We start from the raw sequence: 17,019 nt of genomic DNA on the forward strand, positions 1-17,019 counted from the left end.
TGACAAGGGCTGAGATGTAGTGCCTTGTAAATCTTCTTGAACCTTTTCATTTTTTTTGTGCTACAATCACAAACCTTGTTGCATCACGTGTTAGGATTATCAGGAAGAATTATGAAGCTAGAGGGAAATAATACATGGGAAGTTTTTTTTTTTGTTTTTTTTTAGCAAATTAAGTGTAATCAAAGCGAACGTTTGTATTCTGCTCTCTGGAGCCAGAACTTTGAAGAATGCCAGTTGTAACTATTTATGTAACTTTAAAAATAAAAAAACAATGCTTTGACACACATTTCTGTGCAGAATAGATTAAGCTCAAACAGATTTCATTGGTAACATCTGAAAAATACTACTTTATTTATTTTTTTCTAGTTTCAGATTCTCATTTTGATTTATAGCTCAACTTTGACTGATCTTTTCTAATGCATGAATATTTTTTTATTTAAATCCTTTCATAGTAGCTCAGGTTGATTGTTAAATATGACTACCTTGCTGAATGGTGAATCATCACCCTAGTCTGAACCTCAGTTTTATTGATTCCGACCAACTTACATTACGCTGCAGAAGAAAATCCCACAGTGTGGCTGCAAATATATGAAAATTTAGTGATGGTGTTTTCAGGGTTACATGCAAGGCTAGCTTTCCATAACACATGGTGGTTTGCATACAGACCAAAAAGAAAGATCCTGTTTGTTGTCTCGTCTGATCAGAGCACCTTCTTCCACAGTTTTGCTTTGTACCCTAGACAGCCTGTGGCAAACTCCAAAGATGACCTCTTATGGCTTTAACAATGACTTGCTGAAGTGCACCAATAGTCAACAAATTATTTTAAGTTTAAAGCTCATCCAGCATTATAATGAGTCTCTCAGCTGCTTTTCTGATCTACTTGTCTTCTTTGCTGGCTTCTCAGTTTAGATGGACATAAATGGTTTGTTGGGTCTCCATTAGACCTGTACTCTTTCTGCTTTCAGATACCGCTGCTGTTTCTTCACTAATGCTCTCTCTGAAAAACCTTTGTGGACTTCACAGAACAGCTGTATCTAAAATTAAATTACAATAAGGTGACATAACTGTTGGAGCAATTCAACATCTGAAAAAAACCATTGCAATGAATTTTATTTAAGGTTATTATAGTAAAGGTAGCTGAACATAAATGCATGCCTAAAGTTTCCATGTCTTTATTCATAAAGCAATGAGCAAAGCATGTTTTACTTTCTCAGTCCTTAAAATTATGTGGTACATTGTTTTGATTTATCACATAAAATCCCAGTAAAATACAAGGAAGCTTGGGTGTAACTTAATAAAATGTTAAAATGTTCAAGAGGTGTAAGAAAGTGTTTTTTCTGATTACTACAACTGAGAGCTGTGACTGAGAAAACATGAGCAAATTCTTATAAGCACAGATTCAATAAACGTGCCTGAGAGTCAAGATGTTATTTCAACATCTCAAATAAGATTGGAAATGTTTGTTGACAATGTTGCTACCAACATATTATGCTGTCTATTTACAGAAGACATTCAGATTATTCATAGAATCTTAAACAAAACTATTTAAGAAAATTGTAATTTTATTGCATGTTAAAGTATAAAAAACATTTTCTGGCTTATTGGATTTTCATTTTCTTGCTTACTGAAAAGGTAAAGAGAAGATTGCACAGACTGATAAAAAGTTAATCCAACTACCTATTCCGCTTCAATGAACTTTGTTGCAAATGAAGCAGACACAGATATCGAGACATACTTTATTCTAATAGACACATTTTTTTTTTTTCAAAATATAACAAATTTCTTCTAGAGAAACTGATTCATTGTCACATTTCTAACTAAATCTGGACTCTCTGAACCTCTCCGAGACCGCGCCTTTCCAACGTGTGCACGGTGTTACTATAGCAACAAATAGGAAACAAACTCAGGCTATGACCACGCCCTTGAGCGTAGAAAAGGAAGAGAGGCACTACTCTTCGCACAGACAACACGCGGGCAGTGAGCAAGACGAGACAAAGTCATGGTAAGTCTATCTTCTCTCCTCTGAAATGAGAGCAGCTTTTATTCATGTTGAATCTCACAAAGCGTGTTGTTTAGTGATAAGGACTATCACTTCTTTCCGTGTTGATTAAGATAGGAAATCAGTAACATAAAGTTCTTTGTAAACAAATACGTCATGCCAAACTGGCAGCAGTTCGAGATATAGAGCTTAGCTGTGAGCAGTGCTGTTTACACCGAGTCTGTTAAAAATGTATTTTGTGCCTGTGATTCAGTCTCCTACTTCCATCCATAATGCAGGTTTTTTTGGTTGACTGATTTTCTGTACTAGAATGATTTGCATTAATATGAAGACACATGGGGAAAAAAAAAAAAAAAGGTGTCTTATTATCTCTTCCGGTATGTGTATCCGTGTGTGTTGGTGGTTAATCAAGCTTTATTTGTTCAACATGAGAACAAACTACCGAGCTATTCCTGTAGATTCTGTTATTTTTAACCACCAGAGTCACTAAATTAACATTTATGCTTCTCTACATTTGTCTAGTAATGCGTGGCTGCCTACATGAAACTTTTGTTAACTAAACTGAATTAGTTGAGTGGCATTGGTAGATAGTTTCAGGGTCAATCCTGAAAGCTTGTTGAACACAAGCTTTTGTTCAACAAGGTGACGTCCTGCGCCATGTGAAAATTCCCACACAGTTTCATTATGATGTCATCACTTTGTAATGAGAAAAAGCAGAAGTCATAAACATATTCTGTTACACGGCAGATTAATGAGCCCTAATCTTTACTAGGGATCACTATCTATAATCTTATATTATACTATCAGATGTTGCGACTTTAAAATCACGATTATACAGTAATAATGTATAATACATGATGTATTGTATAAGCATACAATACATCATGTGCTGGACGTACTGTATTCATACAGTATGATGTATACATGCTGTATACATGTGTGCATACTGTACTAACTGTAGCATGGTATTAAGCATGGTTTAATAGTTACACACAAGCTTCCTTATATTTTACATAATATTAAACTATTATGTTTAGTAACTATTAAACATAATAGTTTAATGGTTATTAAACTAATCGAGTTTCAGAGGTTGGTTTCATTTTGTTGTGGTTAGAAATCGAGTGTAATAATAGGTTTAACTTTACTGAGTTAGACTATTCAGCCTACCCAGTTAGTTTTCCAATACAAAATAAATGAACTGGCTACTGTCTGGTTGAAAATCGATCTTTGTTGGTTATTTTATCGTAATTAAGCATAATAATTCTGAAAGTAGCAAAATAATTGGTTCATTACAAACTTTGTTGTAACCACTACATGAGAGGAACTCTCTCATCTCCTCCATCACTCATTCAGTGTCTTCCCATTATGCATGTGACACAGTCCCACTGACCAGGAAAGCAACGTACAAAAAATATATATATTCCAATCGCAATTACAGCTCTCAACATCAGAGAAATTTCTTGTATGATTAGGATTATTTTGTAGCATAAATCTGACCACAGCCTACATCTTACTTCACCCCTTGATAAAGAAATCTGATCAAGTTTTGTAGTTCAAAAAGACAACATCTGGAATATGTTGCAAGTCGTTTTTTATTGTAACCGTATAAACTGCTTTGATTTTTGAAACAATGATCGGTTGAAATTTCCTAACTTGTTATCCAGTAAGCATTTAGGTTAAAGAAGTCTCCCAATAGTTTGTATGGTATGTTAAAACATGCATACTTAGACCTCCTTTAAGTAAAAGAAATGTAACAGGTGTGTTATTGCAAAGACCATCACATCTTAAGTATTTCAATGTTTCATTTTTCCTTTTCAAGTTGTCACCCCTTTACGAATATGACATGCCGTAAGCCACAAGTCTCACAGGGCTTTACTGAGAACATCTCTAGGCAATGCCAAGTAATGCACCAGGTATTTTTTTCTAGCCACAACAAAATGAAACCAACCTCTGAAACAAACTGTTTTTTCTCGACATGAAACCCATGTAAAAAGATTTTTTTAGTTGTGTGAATCAATAACCAAACCCTATAAAGAGTGTAATCGGAAACTGAGAACACAAAGGCAACAGCTCACTGATGCAATTTGAATAGAAACCAAAGTGTTGACAATAGCCAGGCTGACCTAGATACAGTGTATTGGAATTAAATTAGATTAAATTAGACATCTACCTTGGTAAAATCATGTAAACAATATCACCTGTTGTTCATGTATATAGCTATAAATATTGCTATCACATTTCAGTTAGTATCAATTATACCAATACTAAACTTATTGTGTGCTATCCACCGAGTAATTATCTACAACCTGGGAATTCCCTCTTGTCTTAGTTTCTGCCTAGCAGGCGTGGAGCTTATCTTTCCATTGTTATGCTGGGGTGTAGCAGCTGTTTGAAGCTGCTTTGTCTAACCAAAGTTTGAAGCTTTGGTTAGACAAAGATCTTTTCTCAAATAGATTCACAGGCATCAACTGATTTCAACTTTGTCTTGATTCGTCCTGCTTCTAGCTTCATAATCTAAACCCTAAATAAACGGGAGGTAATTTTCTGCTTGGGAATTTCCTGAGCTAAAGTGTCTACCAGGAAAATGGTGGAGAGAAATTTAATTTCCTCTTCACTGGTTTTGCATTCCAGCTCTGCTGAGAGTTTATTAAGTAACTAGAGGCTCAGTCAAATCACTCTTTCTCCTTCAGAGAAGCAAGATGCAAAAATAGGCAATTTGGTGTGAAAATATTAAATAGAGTCATTGAAGGTACCTTGTCTACAATTTAAGTATTTCCAGTAATACTGGCTTTGCACTTTCAAACAATCTCTGTCTATACTTCAGGGACTTCCCTGTGGGTGTTTGTTTGCAGAAGACATGCTGGCGTATGCTCAGCTAAGACAAAAAAAATAAAAAATAAAATCCCAGAATTCCCCACATAACAGCAGGGATAAGTCATACATTTCAGATAAATTGTGTTTTTTTTATATATACAAGTTTGTGCTACTGTCTACTGTAATTAAACACTGTATAGGTGTACCTGAAAAAAATCCCAATATTTACTCTTTTATTACTTCAAGTCAATTTGTAAAAGCTCATAGACAAACACAACCTGTTTGTTTATAACTTGATTTAGCTTGTGTAAGTGCTTGTAACCAGAAGGTAACCCATCGTTTTGCAGTGTTAACTTGTGTTTTTGTTTCGACAGGCTTCAAGGATTTGGCACATTCTTCTGTAAGTCATCCTCACATTCCACCAATATATCATTGTGATTATGTGATTTCGGCCACAATGATCATAAATAATGTGACCTCTGGTGTAACACTTTTGATGGCTGTTTGTCATCGCAGAAGTGAGACTTCATGGAAAATGAAAGCCTAAACACAGTGCTGGTTTACAGCAAACATAAAACCTGATCAGAAAACCACTATAAATATATAAATAAACATTTCCCTATGATGTCAGTTCATGTGAAAATATGTACTTAAGTCTTGTAGATGTGCTGAGGTGATAAAACATTACTAAGTTCAGTAGTATTTTTTTGATCACTACAATATTTTTGTAGTAATTTTAGTTTGTTTAAAATCTAATAATGCAGTACATTTGTCATCTGATTGGTGGCCTGCTATCTGTTGTTAAGGTGTTTTAAGCACTAGTGTGCCGACTTCATCTAACTTTTTAACCTAGCACAAAATTATTTATACCCCTGGGTTTTTTCAGATTTAAAGCACATTTTTAATTCACCACATGTCTTTAAGTTTGAAGCATTATGAACATGTTGAAGTGGGCCAACCAGAGTCCTGACTTGAATCGAACAGAGAATATGTGCAGTAGTTTAGTGTTTTGGCAGGGAGGTTGTAAATGTTCTTCCATTTGTTATTGGAAAAAGTATTTTAAAACGTTTTTGTACGAGAATACATTTCCACCTGGCCTGTTAAAATTAAATCCACACCATCTGTTAGTAATAATAACCCAAATAATAAACACATAAATAGACATAAATATGAATAAGTCCAAAGATGAATTGGTGTTAATAAATGAGAATAATAAAGAAAATAAGAACTGAACACACTAAGAAAAGTTGTTAGAAGTCGTGAAAAGCCTAAGTATGTTAAATCAGCTGGTTAAGCTCCAACTAATGCCCAATAAAGACCTTTTTTTTTTTTACCAAGGTATAAGACAAAATACATATATATATATATATATATATATATATATATATATATATATATATATATATATATATATATATATATATATATATATATATATAGCCCTTTTCCATAATGAAATGGAACTTTAATATAAATATTGATAGATTGTTTAAACACGGGCCGTTGAAAGATTATTTTTATGGGAGACCTTATTAAATTCATTTGTGATACTGAATCATAATATTACATGCAACTAAAAGTCCCCAAATGTCCCAAGGGTGAGAATACAGTGATTTTAAATATTCATGCATTACTCATTCTGGTGTTTTTCTCTCATGCCTCACCGACTGTGACTGAGCATTTTTACCTCTTGTGAAACAATCTGAAACCTCTAAGAATGTGACTCACTGCTTCTATTTGTATGTATTTGCATTTGCAAAACGGGGAGGATTTTTATGTGTAATATAACTGTGATTCTTTTTGTTGCCTTTTGATGTTTACAATGTTTTAATAATACATATATCTATTCTCTGTATATGTCTAGAGAACAAAGGCTCCTTCTTCTGCTTCATCTAGCTGTAGCCATAACCAGACTCAGGTCAGCTGATGCTGGTGAGTATTCCAGTTAATCTCAAGGATATCTACAATTTTTATTCAGGACATCTAAATGAAACATGTTGCTTGGTCGTTTAAAATGACTCGCACTACATGTTAATCAATAAATAAAGAGTTGTCCAAAATTGTTGAAAATGGGTTAATCATTTTAAAGACATGTTGAATAGTTCATTCCAAAATAAAAATGCAAATGAAAAACAAATTAGACACAGTCACTGTGTTTTGATTAAATAATTTCATAAGGTAAAATAGAAGCAACCTTTATTTTTCATCAGTAGGGAAATTCAGGTGTGCCAGCAAAATAGTGACAGGCAAGTTGCAGCATGAAGATTTGCACAAAGGGAAAATATTAAAACAGAAAGTAAAGACACGGTGCAGAAGTGAGGTCCTACAGAGTTAATGAGTAACTATCCTATCTGCAGTAGGTAACTATTTGCATTTTTGTTTAATATGATTTAGTCAAGAAGAAGCAGGAGTAGCGTGCTAGACTTTAATGGTTTTTTTTTAAAACTGAAGTCTCAAAAATAAACAGGTTTTGTAAACACACTTGAGGTAGTATGTCTTAACTGTCTTTTGATAAAATCATTATGTCCTTTATCCAAAATGGCTCTTTCATTCAAGCATAGTTTTTTTCAAAAGCAAAATATATATGACGGCTAATGACACACAGTTAGCTCATAACACTCTCAATTTCCCATTCAGGAAGTTTTAGCTTGTAAAACACTTTTTGAGGACACTGCCTGGACAGGAATTTTCCAAAAAAAAAAAAAAATCTTAAGAGTAACTGAAATTAATCTGATTAGTCATCAAAACTTTAACAAAATGTCCCACACCCACACAAAACCTTAATGAAGAAGGGCTTACTCACAAGAGAATGCTTTTTATTGTTTAACTTTTTTTTAAAAATAATTTTCAAAGCAGACGTTTTATGCAAAAACAAAAGTTTAATAATTTCCTTTTTTGTTTGTGTCATTTTTCAGGACATTCTCCTCCAACTGTGTATCATCGGGTGGTTGGAGAAAATGTCACCTTCTACTGCCCTGCAGCGCAAGAATCGCAACTGCAGTTTCTGTACTTTCAAAAAGATGTTGTTGGTGCAAAGCCCATTTTCTTTAATGGATATCATTTTTCAAAACCTCTTCCAAATCGACGTCCAAACACAGAAATGGATCAAAACCACACAAAGATGCACATCTACGGACTAAACCTATCTGACAGTGGGGAATACCATTGTTTTTATATGTATAAAGATACTGCAAGTGACGATCCCATCAAGATCCAGATTTATCTTAATGTCACAGGTAGGCACGTTTTCAACATTAATGTCTGTCTCATATAATTATGTTTCATTTGTGATGGTGGGGGATGAACCTGGAATCTATCAAACCAAGTTGGAGGTGAACTGTTACAGAAGCAATGGTTGAGCCTTTATTTTACTGTCTGTTCTTTAGAGAGTTTTGAGGAATAGGGAATGTGTTTTTAAGTGAGAAATGAGAATTGTCTGTTTTAAGGAGGACTTGCTTTTGTTTTCTTTTCCTTTCATTTTCTCTTCTTTTATTTTGTTTTCTTTGAATGCCAAGTCTGTGAAACGTTTCACGTAAAAACATAAACCACTGCTTATAATTTTTGATTTTGTGACATTTCACCCTCGTAATTAATGTCTATTCATGATTATAATAAAACAGTTGTAGTTTAATTTGTTTGACAACCTCACGTTTTTCATTATCTGTCGTTCTTGCAGCTGTCTTCAGTAAGCCTGAAATGACAGTCAAATGTAAAGAAGAAAGCGGCGTCCCATCGGACTGTAATGTGACATGCCACTCACATAATGGGTTATCAGGAAAATGGATGGAGTGGAATGTTACTGGAAACATCAACAAGGAAATGTGGAAGGTTCTCCTTAACGATGAAAGTCCTTCCAGAGACGAGTTGGTTAGCATCTCCAGCACCGCAAATTTTAACTGCTGTGGTGATGAAGTGAAGGTGTCCTGCTCTGTGGACAGGTTCACCTCAGAGACCGTCTCAGTGTGTAAGTCCTCATTTGAAACAGGACAGTGAGTTATTTTCTGTACCCTGTCTTCCACTTTTAGTCACTCGGCAAGTTTTAGGAAGTGAGTAACCGATGAAAATTCCTCTGTACATTTATTTACTTTTTATGGGATATGTGTGGGAGGTTTTTGCCTACTTACTGGGACAGTGTACTTTTGGACTGAGAGGAGGTAGTTTGACTGGCTCACCAGTCAAAACCTCTTTGTACAGATTTATGTTGGATAATTCTAAATAGATGCAACAAGGAATTTTTCAGCTTTCAGGACAAAAACGTTTTAGTTTAGCAGGTATATTTCCCCATTAAATGTGTGGCGCAAATGCAAACCTACCAAGACAAAACTGCTTACGTTAGAGTATGAAAAACAATAATCAGCCGCTATGAGAGAATGACCCTAACTCAGGACATCCCATAGGAACAAATGATGAGACGGAGGTTCACCCTCAAACAGGACAGGACAAAAACTCTTAAAGTGGATACAATGGAATTGTTTAGATCAAATATACTCATATGATTGAATGGGTGAGCCAATAATCTGACTGTAAATCCAATCAAAAATCCAATCATCAATTTCCTGATATATGCAAACGTTGGTGTTCACAGACACCCTTTAAACAATCTGACTGAGTTTGAGCTGTTTTGTACAAATAAGATTCAAGATACGTTGTTAGAGACAAACCTAAAAGAGCCTTACAGCTGTAAGTGCAGCGGAAGGTGATGATACAAAGTGTTGACTTGAGGGTAATGAATGCAAATGGTTACTCTACTTACTCAGTATATTATTGTTCTCATTCGTCTAAGTGATGCTTTATTTTGATTTGAGCTTCAAGATTATACATTGCTTTTTGTTGCTCAATCATAAAATGTCATAAATACTTTTACTCATTTGAGTGTCTCATGACAAAGTGTGAAACTATTGAAGTTTGGAAGGAATGTAAAAGAACTAAAAATATGTATCTGACATGCTGGATAGCTACAATAAATGCATTAATATACATACGTTTTGATATAAATTGTAGTATCAATACAAATAGCATGGGATTGCATTTTTTCTTTTATTACAATATGGGATTACACTTACTCTTTTATTGCAATATGTTGGGCAGCAGATATCTGCTATAATAATATAATATTACGGCTCTGCTGTTTTTCTGGATTATGTGCACACATTCCTGCGCTGGTCAGCTCGACCGAATCACAGATAATGCGGTTCCAGCCTAGAGCTGCAAAATCTCTGAAATAACATAAAACCGAAACAGTTATAATGTATCTAAAATTATTAGTTGTGCGAGCAGGTGGAGCGGTAATGTTCCAGAAAAACTGTTTGTTTGCAGCTTAAATCTATATAATCAGAATGTATAAAAGATCTGACTGAATCTCCGTATGCATTTTTTCTGTCTGATCTCCGAAAGATATCTTTTTGCGTTTTATTAAAGTTTGGTTGAGTTTAAACTGCTGATTTGTTTTTTTGATCTCTCAGATCACGAACCTGGGGGAAGATATGCCTTCATCTCTAAAAAAAAAATAGATATAAATGATTATCTAGGATATCTATGTCTAAAACACGTTCTCCCCTAAAGGATCTTCTTGTTTTAGTTCAGTATGGACACTTTCAGTTGGGTTTTTCAGAGAACTGAATTTGCTGTTCAGTGTTGACAAAATCATTAGTGAATATAAAAGTGTATCAGACCAGTAGCTGTAGAAATACGCCACAGTGAACCCCAACAATTTACTCATCCTTTATTACATCATTTTTACTCTCCTCTAAGCACCATGTTGTGTAGAAAAGCAGGCAAGCACTAACGAAGCTTTTGAGCACCGACTTCCTCACCTGAGATTACAATGTGTGTCCCCATTATTTTGTAATGACTCCATACACTTGGGTTTTGAAGCAGGACATATTTTACATAAAAAACCCCACACTTGGAATGTTTTTCTCTTTTTGTGGAAGCTGACTAATTGGCCAAAAATAAATAAATAAATAAATAAATACAAAAGTTCCAGACTTGCTCTTAAAGATGACTTTTCAGAACACATTTCAGAATCTAATATTTGGTTGTTTTTTTTTGTGTTTTTTTTTCTGAAGGTTCTTCTAAGGTCCCTCCTGACCCATCTTACAAATTCAATTCTGCAGTGATAGCTGCAATTGTTATTTGTTCGGTTTTCGTGTTTGGCCTGCTTTTGTTTTGGTGGTGGAAGAACAGAACAACAGGTACTGACAAAGGTATTTCTCATTAAATCTTGAAAGTTTAACACATATTTGCACATATTCCTCTTTGATCCATTATAATATCAAAACAAAAGGAAACTCATTGTCTGTTCTACTGTTTTTTTTTTTGTTTTTTTCCCCTAGGGTCAGTAGAACGAAACACTGTAGAGTAAGTATCGGTTTATTTGAATACCCCCACAATTATTTGGTCATATAAAATGATTGTACCAATGTAGACATACTGATGACAAAAAAGCTTATGACATTATTTGCAACATGACATGTCTACCAGCCCGGCTGGGGACTCGCTCACATTGATACTAATGTTCGTTTGTTTCCCTTCTTTTCTTTCTGTTGTATTTTCTACCATCCAGGGAGGTCATAGTTCTAAATAATATAAGAGGAGAGCCAATGGGATCATGAATGTCTACAAGAACATTTGAACTGCAGCTCAAACGTCCTGGAATGCAGGACCTAATCTATTTGTCAGTCAAACGCACATGTGACCTAAAGCCGGTGCATGAATGCCCACCGAGCCTTTGACTCACCAGGGAGTGACAGTACGGCATCACAGCAGAAGGAAGTATTTACATTTAACTGGTGAAATTGTGCGTCATCAAACAAAAGTGGTTAACTTTCCAAAGAAATGGCATTTCCGATAGGGCGTGGTTCATTGAGTTCTGAGCACACAATGTAAAAGAACGTCGAATGGAAACCTCTACCGAAGACGAGAAGTAAAACTGAACCTCATGAAGTCTCTTTTGTTGCACTGAGCTTTGCTGGAATGACTGCTCTACATTCACATTTGCAGATCTGGTTTTGAATGTGCTGATGTCTCAGGACTCTTCAGTGAACATTTTATAATATTATAAATCATTCTACAAAAAGAAAAAAAAAATTATATTTATAAAAAGGTGTTTGAACCAGCAAGACTAGTAGCTTGAAGGAACTGTTCACGGCTTGATGTCAGTATTTTGTGTGCACAGATATGTGCACTTTGACATTATGGTATCAGTTCCAGTAAAGTGCAATATTTATAGAATGAGAACTTTGTTCTTTTTAAGTAAACTTTTATATTTGCCCGTCTTCCTGTTTTTAGAAGAAAGTAACCATATATGTTGGACTATCATGAGATGTTTAAGTTATTGTGTCTCTCTTTTTTATGATGTACAATGTAATGTTTACTCTGTTTACGCAGTTTGGGGAGAGGAGCTGTCTGGTTTTCCCCTTTGCTCTGAGTTACCAGACAGCTTCAAAAAGCTGCTTTCATTTCCCTAAAATGTGCATCACAGTTCTCTTCAGGGACACTTCTGTTTTTTTTTATATGTGATGAAATTTTTTTTGTATCGACATTTGTAAGAAAACAAATAAACTATGTATTTAAATTTTAATAATGCTGGGGAAACAAATGTTGAACCTCATATGCAGATGTCTGTATTTAAATCATTTTGAAATTTGAGAGAAAAATTGCGCACACTGTTCTGACACTAAAGAGGTTACTGTGGTGCCACAATAAAAATAATTCAGAGTGAGCTTATGTAACCAAACTAGATGATTTAGTGCCTAACTGTGAAGCATAATGAACATATTGCATGGTTAAAAAGCAAATAAAAATGTGAAATGTGTCATGTGCAAGTATTATACAGTCAGCCTTTCAGTGAACCAAAAGCATCATGACCAAGGAACGCAGCAGAAAGACTTGGGGAAAACCTGCAGAGCAGTTTTAAATCAGGAAATTCAAACAATTTTCAGATTTAATTGTCCACTGCTCAATCTATCATATGCAAATTTAAAAAGTGTTCCACAAATTTGCCATGACATTACTGTCTGCTCAATCTGACTGGCAGGACGAGGAGCGTAACAGTCAGAGAAGCAGGCTAATGGTCCGTGCTGACCTTGGAAGAGCTGCAGAGATTTACAGCTCACCTGGATATGTAAACAGGACAAGCAGTTATTAACCTTAAAATTGTTAGGGATAAAAAAGTGGCAAACTTATTGAAAGTGGTAAACTTATCCAGCTCATAATCTGCTAATCTTCCCTTTTTGTAGGATTGACTAAAGAGAAGCCATTTTTGGAAGATCACATTCATACACACACACACACACAAATTCCTGTATGTAACTGTGCCTTCTTCCACAGCAAACATGCAGAAGAAGGTGCTCTGATCAGATGACACCGAAGTTAAGTTCGTGGTCTGGATGTAAAATCCTATGGATAGGCGAAACCAAACATTGAAAATTACCCTGAACGCCTACTCCGAAACACTGCGGTTGTCGCACTACGTAATGCTTTCGTCTGGCAGGGAAAGGGAAATGAGATAGATGGAGCTAAAAAGACAATAGACAATGCTAATTATTTCAGAACAGAAAGTCAGACGTTGTCAAAAAAGCAGACAGGAAACACGAGCGGGGTTAATCTTCACTCATGCACATTATATGCATAAATAAAGAGAACTTTATTTGGTGTCATCTGACTTAGAAGGGAAAGCCTTCATAAGCTGCAATGACGTGCAATAGCCACTAGATGTAGCAAAAGAGCCACAGAAAACCGATTGAACGCTTCTTTAGCAGAAGGTTGGAATGAACTGCGGAAATATTTTACAAAGGTAGTGTACAAAATACCTTTGCAGTTTTGTCCCCTTAGCATTAGGGACAAAACTGACAGTAATCTTCAGAGGGTTGAAACTACAAACTCAAAGTTTATCATCACAACACCAAGAGTTTTGCATAGTCATGGTCATAATGTCATAGAGTTATGGTAGAAAAGAAAGAAAAGCACAAGAGTACAGAAAAGAGACAGGAGAAGAAGGAACAAGAAGTTAAGGATAGTCATCATATCAATGACCTCTTTTCCTTTCTCATTGTCCTGTTTGCCTAATGTGTTCTTGCACATGTTGCTCCTTTGGAACTCAGTTGCGTGTTTGATTTTCTCTCATTAGCCATTGTGACAGGCTGTCAAGCCACGTCTCTGTCCCGTGTTTACATTTGGGCAGCAGAGCAGTACCAGGTTGGTTGCACTTCAGGAATTTAACCCCAGGGTCCCTGCCCTCCTCCTCCTTATTTTTCACTCCCACTGCCCCTTATCTTTCCCATCCTTTCCTTTGCATAGACTCACCCATTCCCTTCTGAATATCCTCCTGCTTCATCGCAAGTCACTTTTAAGCTTTCCGTCAATTATCTTTCCCTCCCCCGCATCTGCTCCTATATTTTTTCCCCTGTCTCCACCCTCTCTCTTTTCTTTTCTCCAATTCTCCACCCCCCCAGGCCTTTTGCTATTCCCCTTTTTATATTCAGAGTGTATTGTCCAAGCTGTCTAACACACACTCTATCCCCCTCTCAGCTCCCGTCACCATACCCTCACCTCCTTGCGTTCTCCCTCCTCTTTCATTCCTCTGCTGTCTAACCCAAACAAACCAAGGAGGACCTTCCTTTGCGGTGACTGCAGGAGAAACACACCACATGTCAGAGTTGGTTGAAATATAAACATTAGTCAATTTGAGGAACTGAAAAAGGAAATGAGCCACTTTAAGTTCAATGTGACACAGAGCTATTGTGAGGAAGTCTAAACTGCTAATCTCCAAAGTGTTTAACCACACTTTGAGGCTACAGGAGGAAAAAGAAGGACAAAAAAAAAAAAATCCCTTTTTCGTTAATTAAAACACACACACTCATTACACCAGGTAATTAACTTGAAGATACAGGCCACATATGTTTTATAAGCAGTCAAACTGTAGTCAGAATTGCAATAATTAGCATTAATCCTGGCAGGCTTTAGTGTTTTCCAGTGACGTAGCAGGGTGTATAATCTCCTGCTTCGAGAGAATGTTTCCAGTCAGAGCAGGAGTCCCGTAGGTACCGCTCAGCAAGACGTTTGTGATCTTTGCCACACTGTTCGGTGTGGCATTTATAATCAGATTACACTAGTTATGAAAGTCAACTAGATTAGTTTTAGCGCAGGGAGCTGGAGCACAAAGCATCAATTCACAGTTGGAGCTGATCCGCTTGAGGACGACTGGGCTCTAACATTTGCTAAGCTACACAATGAATGTGCGAAAAGTTTAACCAAGTACAAGAATAAGGTGAGCCCACTGTCATGACTGAGAGATGTAATTTTAATTCACACATTTCTTATTTATTCCTAACATTTGTTCATCTTTCAAACTCTGACAAATACCTACTAATAAGATTCATTTCTGTCCAGTTTCACTAATCGTATATTAGTTAGTATTCACATCACCAATTTCAACACAGAGCAAATGAAACAAGATTTTTATACGTAACAAAAGAACAGTAGGGAGACCATCTATAACTTTTTGGTCAAGTTGTAGGTGTTAACAGTACAACACATAAACAAACTACTGCATGTACTGTATGTCTCAACATGACAGGAGATTCTGTTCCACTCTAGATGTCTGAACTGTGCTAGAACATGCAGTCCCTTAGTTTAGATAACAGCAGATGTCTTTTTTTTTTTTATTGCGAATGCCGTTTTGGGGAAACAGAATGAGACTGATGGAGTAGAGACAGAGAGGGACCGGGCAGGTCAACAGGGCTCAGCTCTGCTGCTTCTGCAACTGAATGATTACGTTGTTGCTGTCACTGCTGAAACCCTCTGCCTGACCCCCAGAGACAGGAGAGGTGACCTGGAAGCATTTATCACCTCGCTGCTTTCTGACCCCCTGGCCTCTCACACAAGATAGGGAAAAATAGCAGAAAAATGTTGGAGGGGGGTTGGGGGGGGGGGGAGGGAATGGAGGAGATAAAGAAAGATTTATGCTTGGGAGTTAACAGTGCAACAAATGTGAAGATATTTCCAAATCAGACTCCTAAAATTCGTTTAGTTTTCATGAGAAGAATTTACCGTTTTTTGCGCAGAAGGTCAGTTCGGTTTTTGAAACTGCTAAAATCCTGTGCTGGCTATGCGGCCAGACACCCAAACATGGTCAAACAATGAAAAGACTGCTGATGTAAATGTGTGGTCTTGGCTTTCCTGACCCACTAGCCATTAGCAGAGGCCTGAAAGAACTTGAACCATTTCGCAAGAGCGAGGGAGAGGGATGTTACTTGGCTCAGAGCCCGTTTAAACTATTAACACCTCGCTGTCATAGAGATACACCAAAGATGCCAGTGGTCAGGGTCTTTTAAACCTGGCTGCGACCCAGTATGTAAAGCTGGGTGTGCATGTGTAGATGAGCGAAATGTGAGCAGACACGGACAAGAATCTCGTCTCCTTTGAATATTTTTAGAACTGCTTAAGATTTGACCTTTCGGTTTGCACACATTTAAGGGGACCTGCGCTCTGAACATCATCTTTGCTGCCTGAAAAGCTCAGACAGGTGATCATGGCTGACTGTCCCAGGGGTGGATTGAATGAGGGGGAGACGGAGCGGGAAACAGAGATCGGAATGACGGATTGCTGCGTGAGATACCCAGCTGGCTGCTGATACTTGGCCGCCTCAAGTTTCTTCAAAAGCCGGACATCAAAGACATTCAGATGTATTTGCAACACATGTTGAGGAGGACCAAAGGTCGCGTCATGCATCGACCTGTAACCATGTTTACAGTTTGCCACAACATTTGACTTCTTGTTTGCTGCAGAGTATCTATAGTATTGGGCAGAAGTTTTAAACCAAACTGCTACTTTTTTTTTTATTCCACATTTCTTGCAATATTGTGGAGCGGTCTTTAGCAACAGTTTGTTAGGTTTTCAGAGGAACTTCCAAGGATTTTACTTGGACCTTGGCTGCTTTCCCGACATCTTCCTCTCCGGTTCATGTACCTGAATTTATCAGTATGTTGTGCAGAATGTGGAGGAGTCTCAGGTCTAAACAAACATGCACAGCAAATATTAAATATTTGAAATGCCTGATATTCTCCCCATGAAATGCATAACCTTTCACTTGATTATATATTGAATGGCAAGAAAATGCTCCTTGGCAACAAGGAACATTTGAATTGGTCTAATGTTATATGAGAGCAGGTAAATGCCATCACCGATCACTTTACAAAGAGCAG

At 36.6% G+C, this 17,019-nt stretch overlaps 1 protein-coding gene across 2 annotated transcripts; it reads left to right on the forward strand.

The window, feature by feature from the left end:
• Window positions 1-1,907: 1,907 nt before the first annotated feature.
• On the forward strand, window positions 1,908-12,629 carry LOC103474491 (uncharacterized). 2 transcript variants are annotated; one of them, XM_008425505.2, is made up of 8 exons: window positions 1,908-2,002; window positions 5,188-5,213; window positions 6,678-6,745; window positions 7,729-8,049; window positions 8,490-8,777; window positions 10,882-11,007; window positions 11,149-11,173; window positions 11,379-12,629. In XM_008425505.2, the coding sequence occupies exons 1-8, from the start codon at window positions 2,000-2,002 to the stop codon at window positions 11,425-11,427; spliced, it is 906 nt and encodes a 301-aa protein (XP_008423727.1). In that variant the 5' UTR covers window positions 1,908-1,999; the 3' UTR covers window positions 11,428-12,629. The 2 variants fall into 2 exon arrangements, with proteins under 2 accessions (XP_008423727.1, XP_008423726.1); XM_008425504.2 differs by having other exon boundaries at window positions 1,909-2,002; window positions 10,882-11,019.
• The last annotated feature ends 4,390 nt before the right edge of the window (window positions 12,630-17,019 follow it).

This window comes from Poecilia reticulata, chromosome 13, assembly GCF_904066995.2.
Source record: "Poecilia reticulata chromosome 13, P_reticulata-male-v2, whole genome shotgun sequence".
NCBI lineage: Eukaryota > Metazoa > Chordata > Actinopteri > Cyprinodontiformes > Poeciliidae > Poecilia > Poecilia reticulata.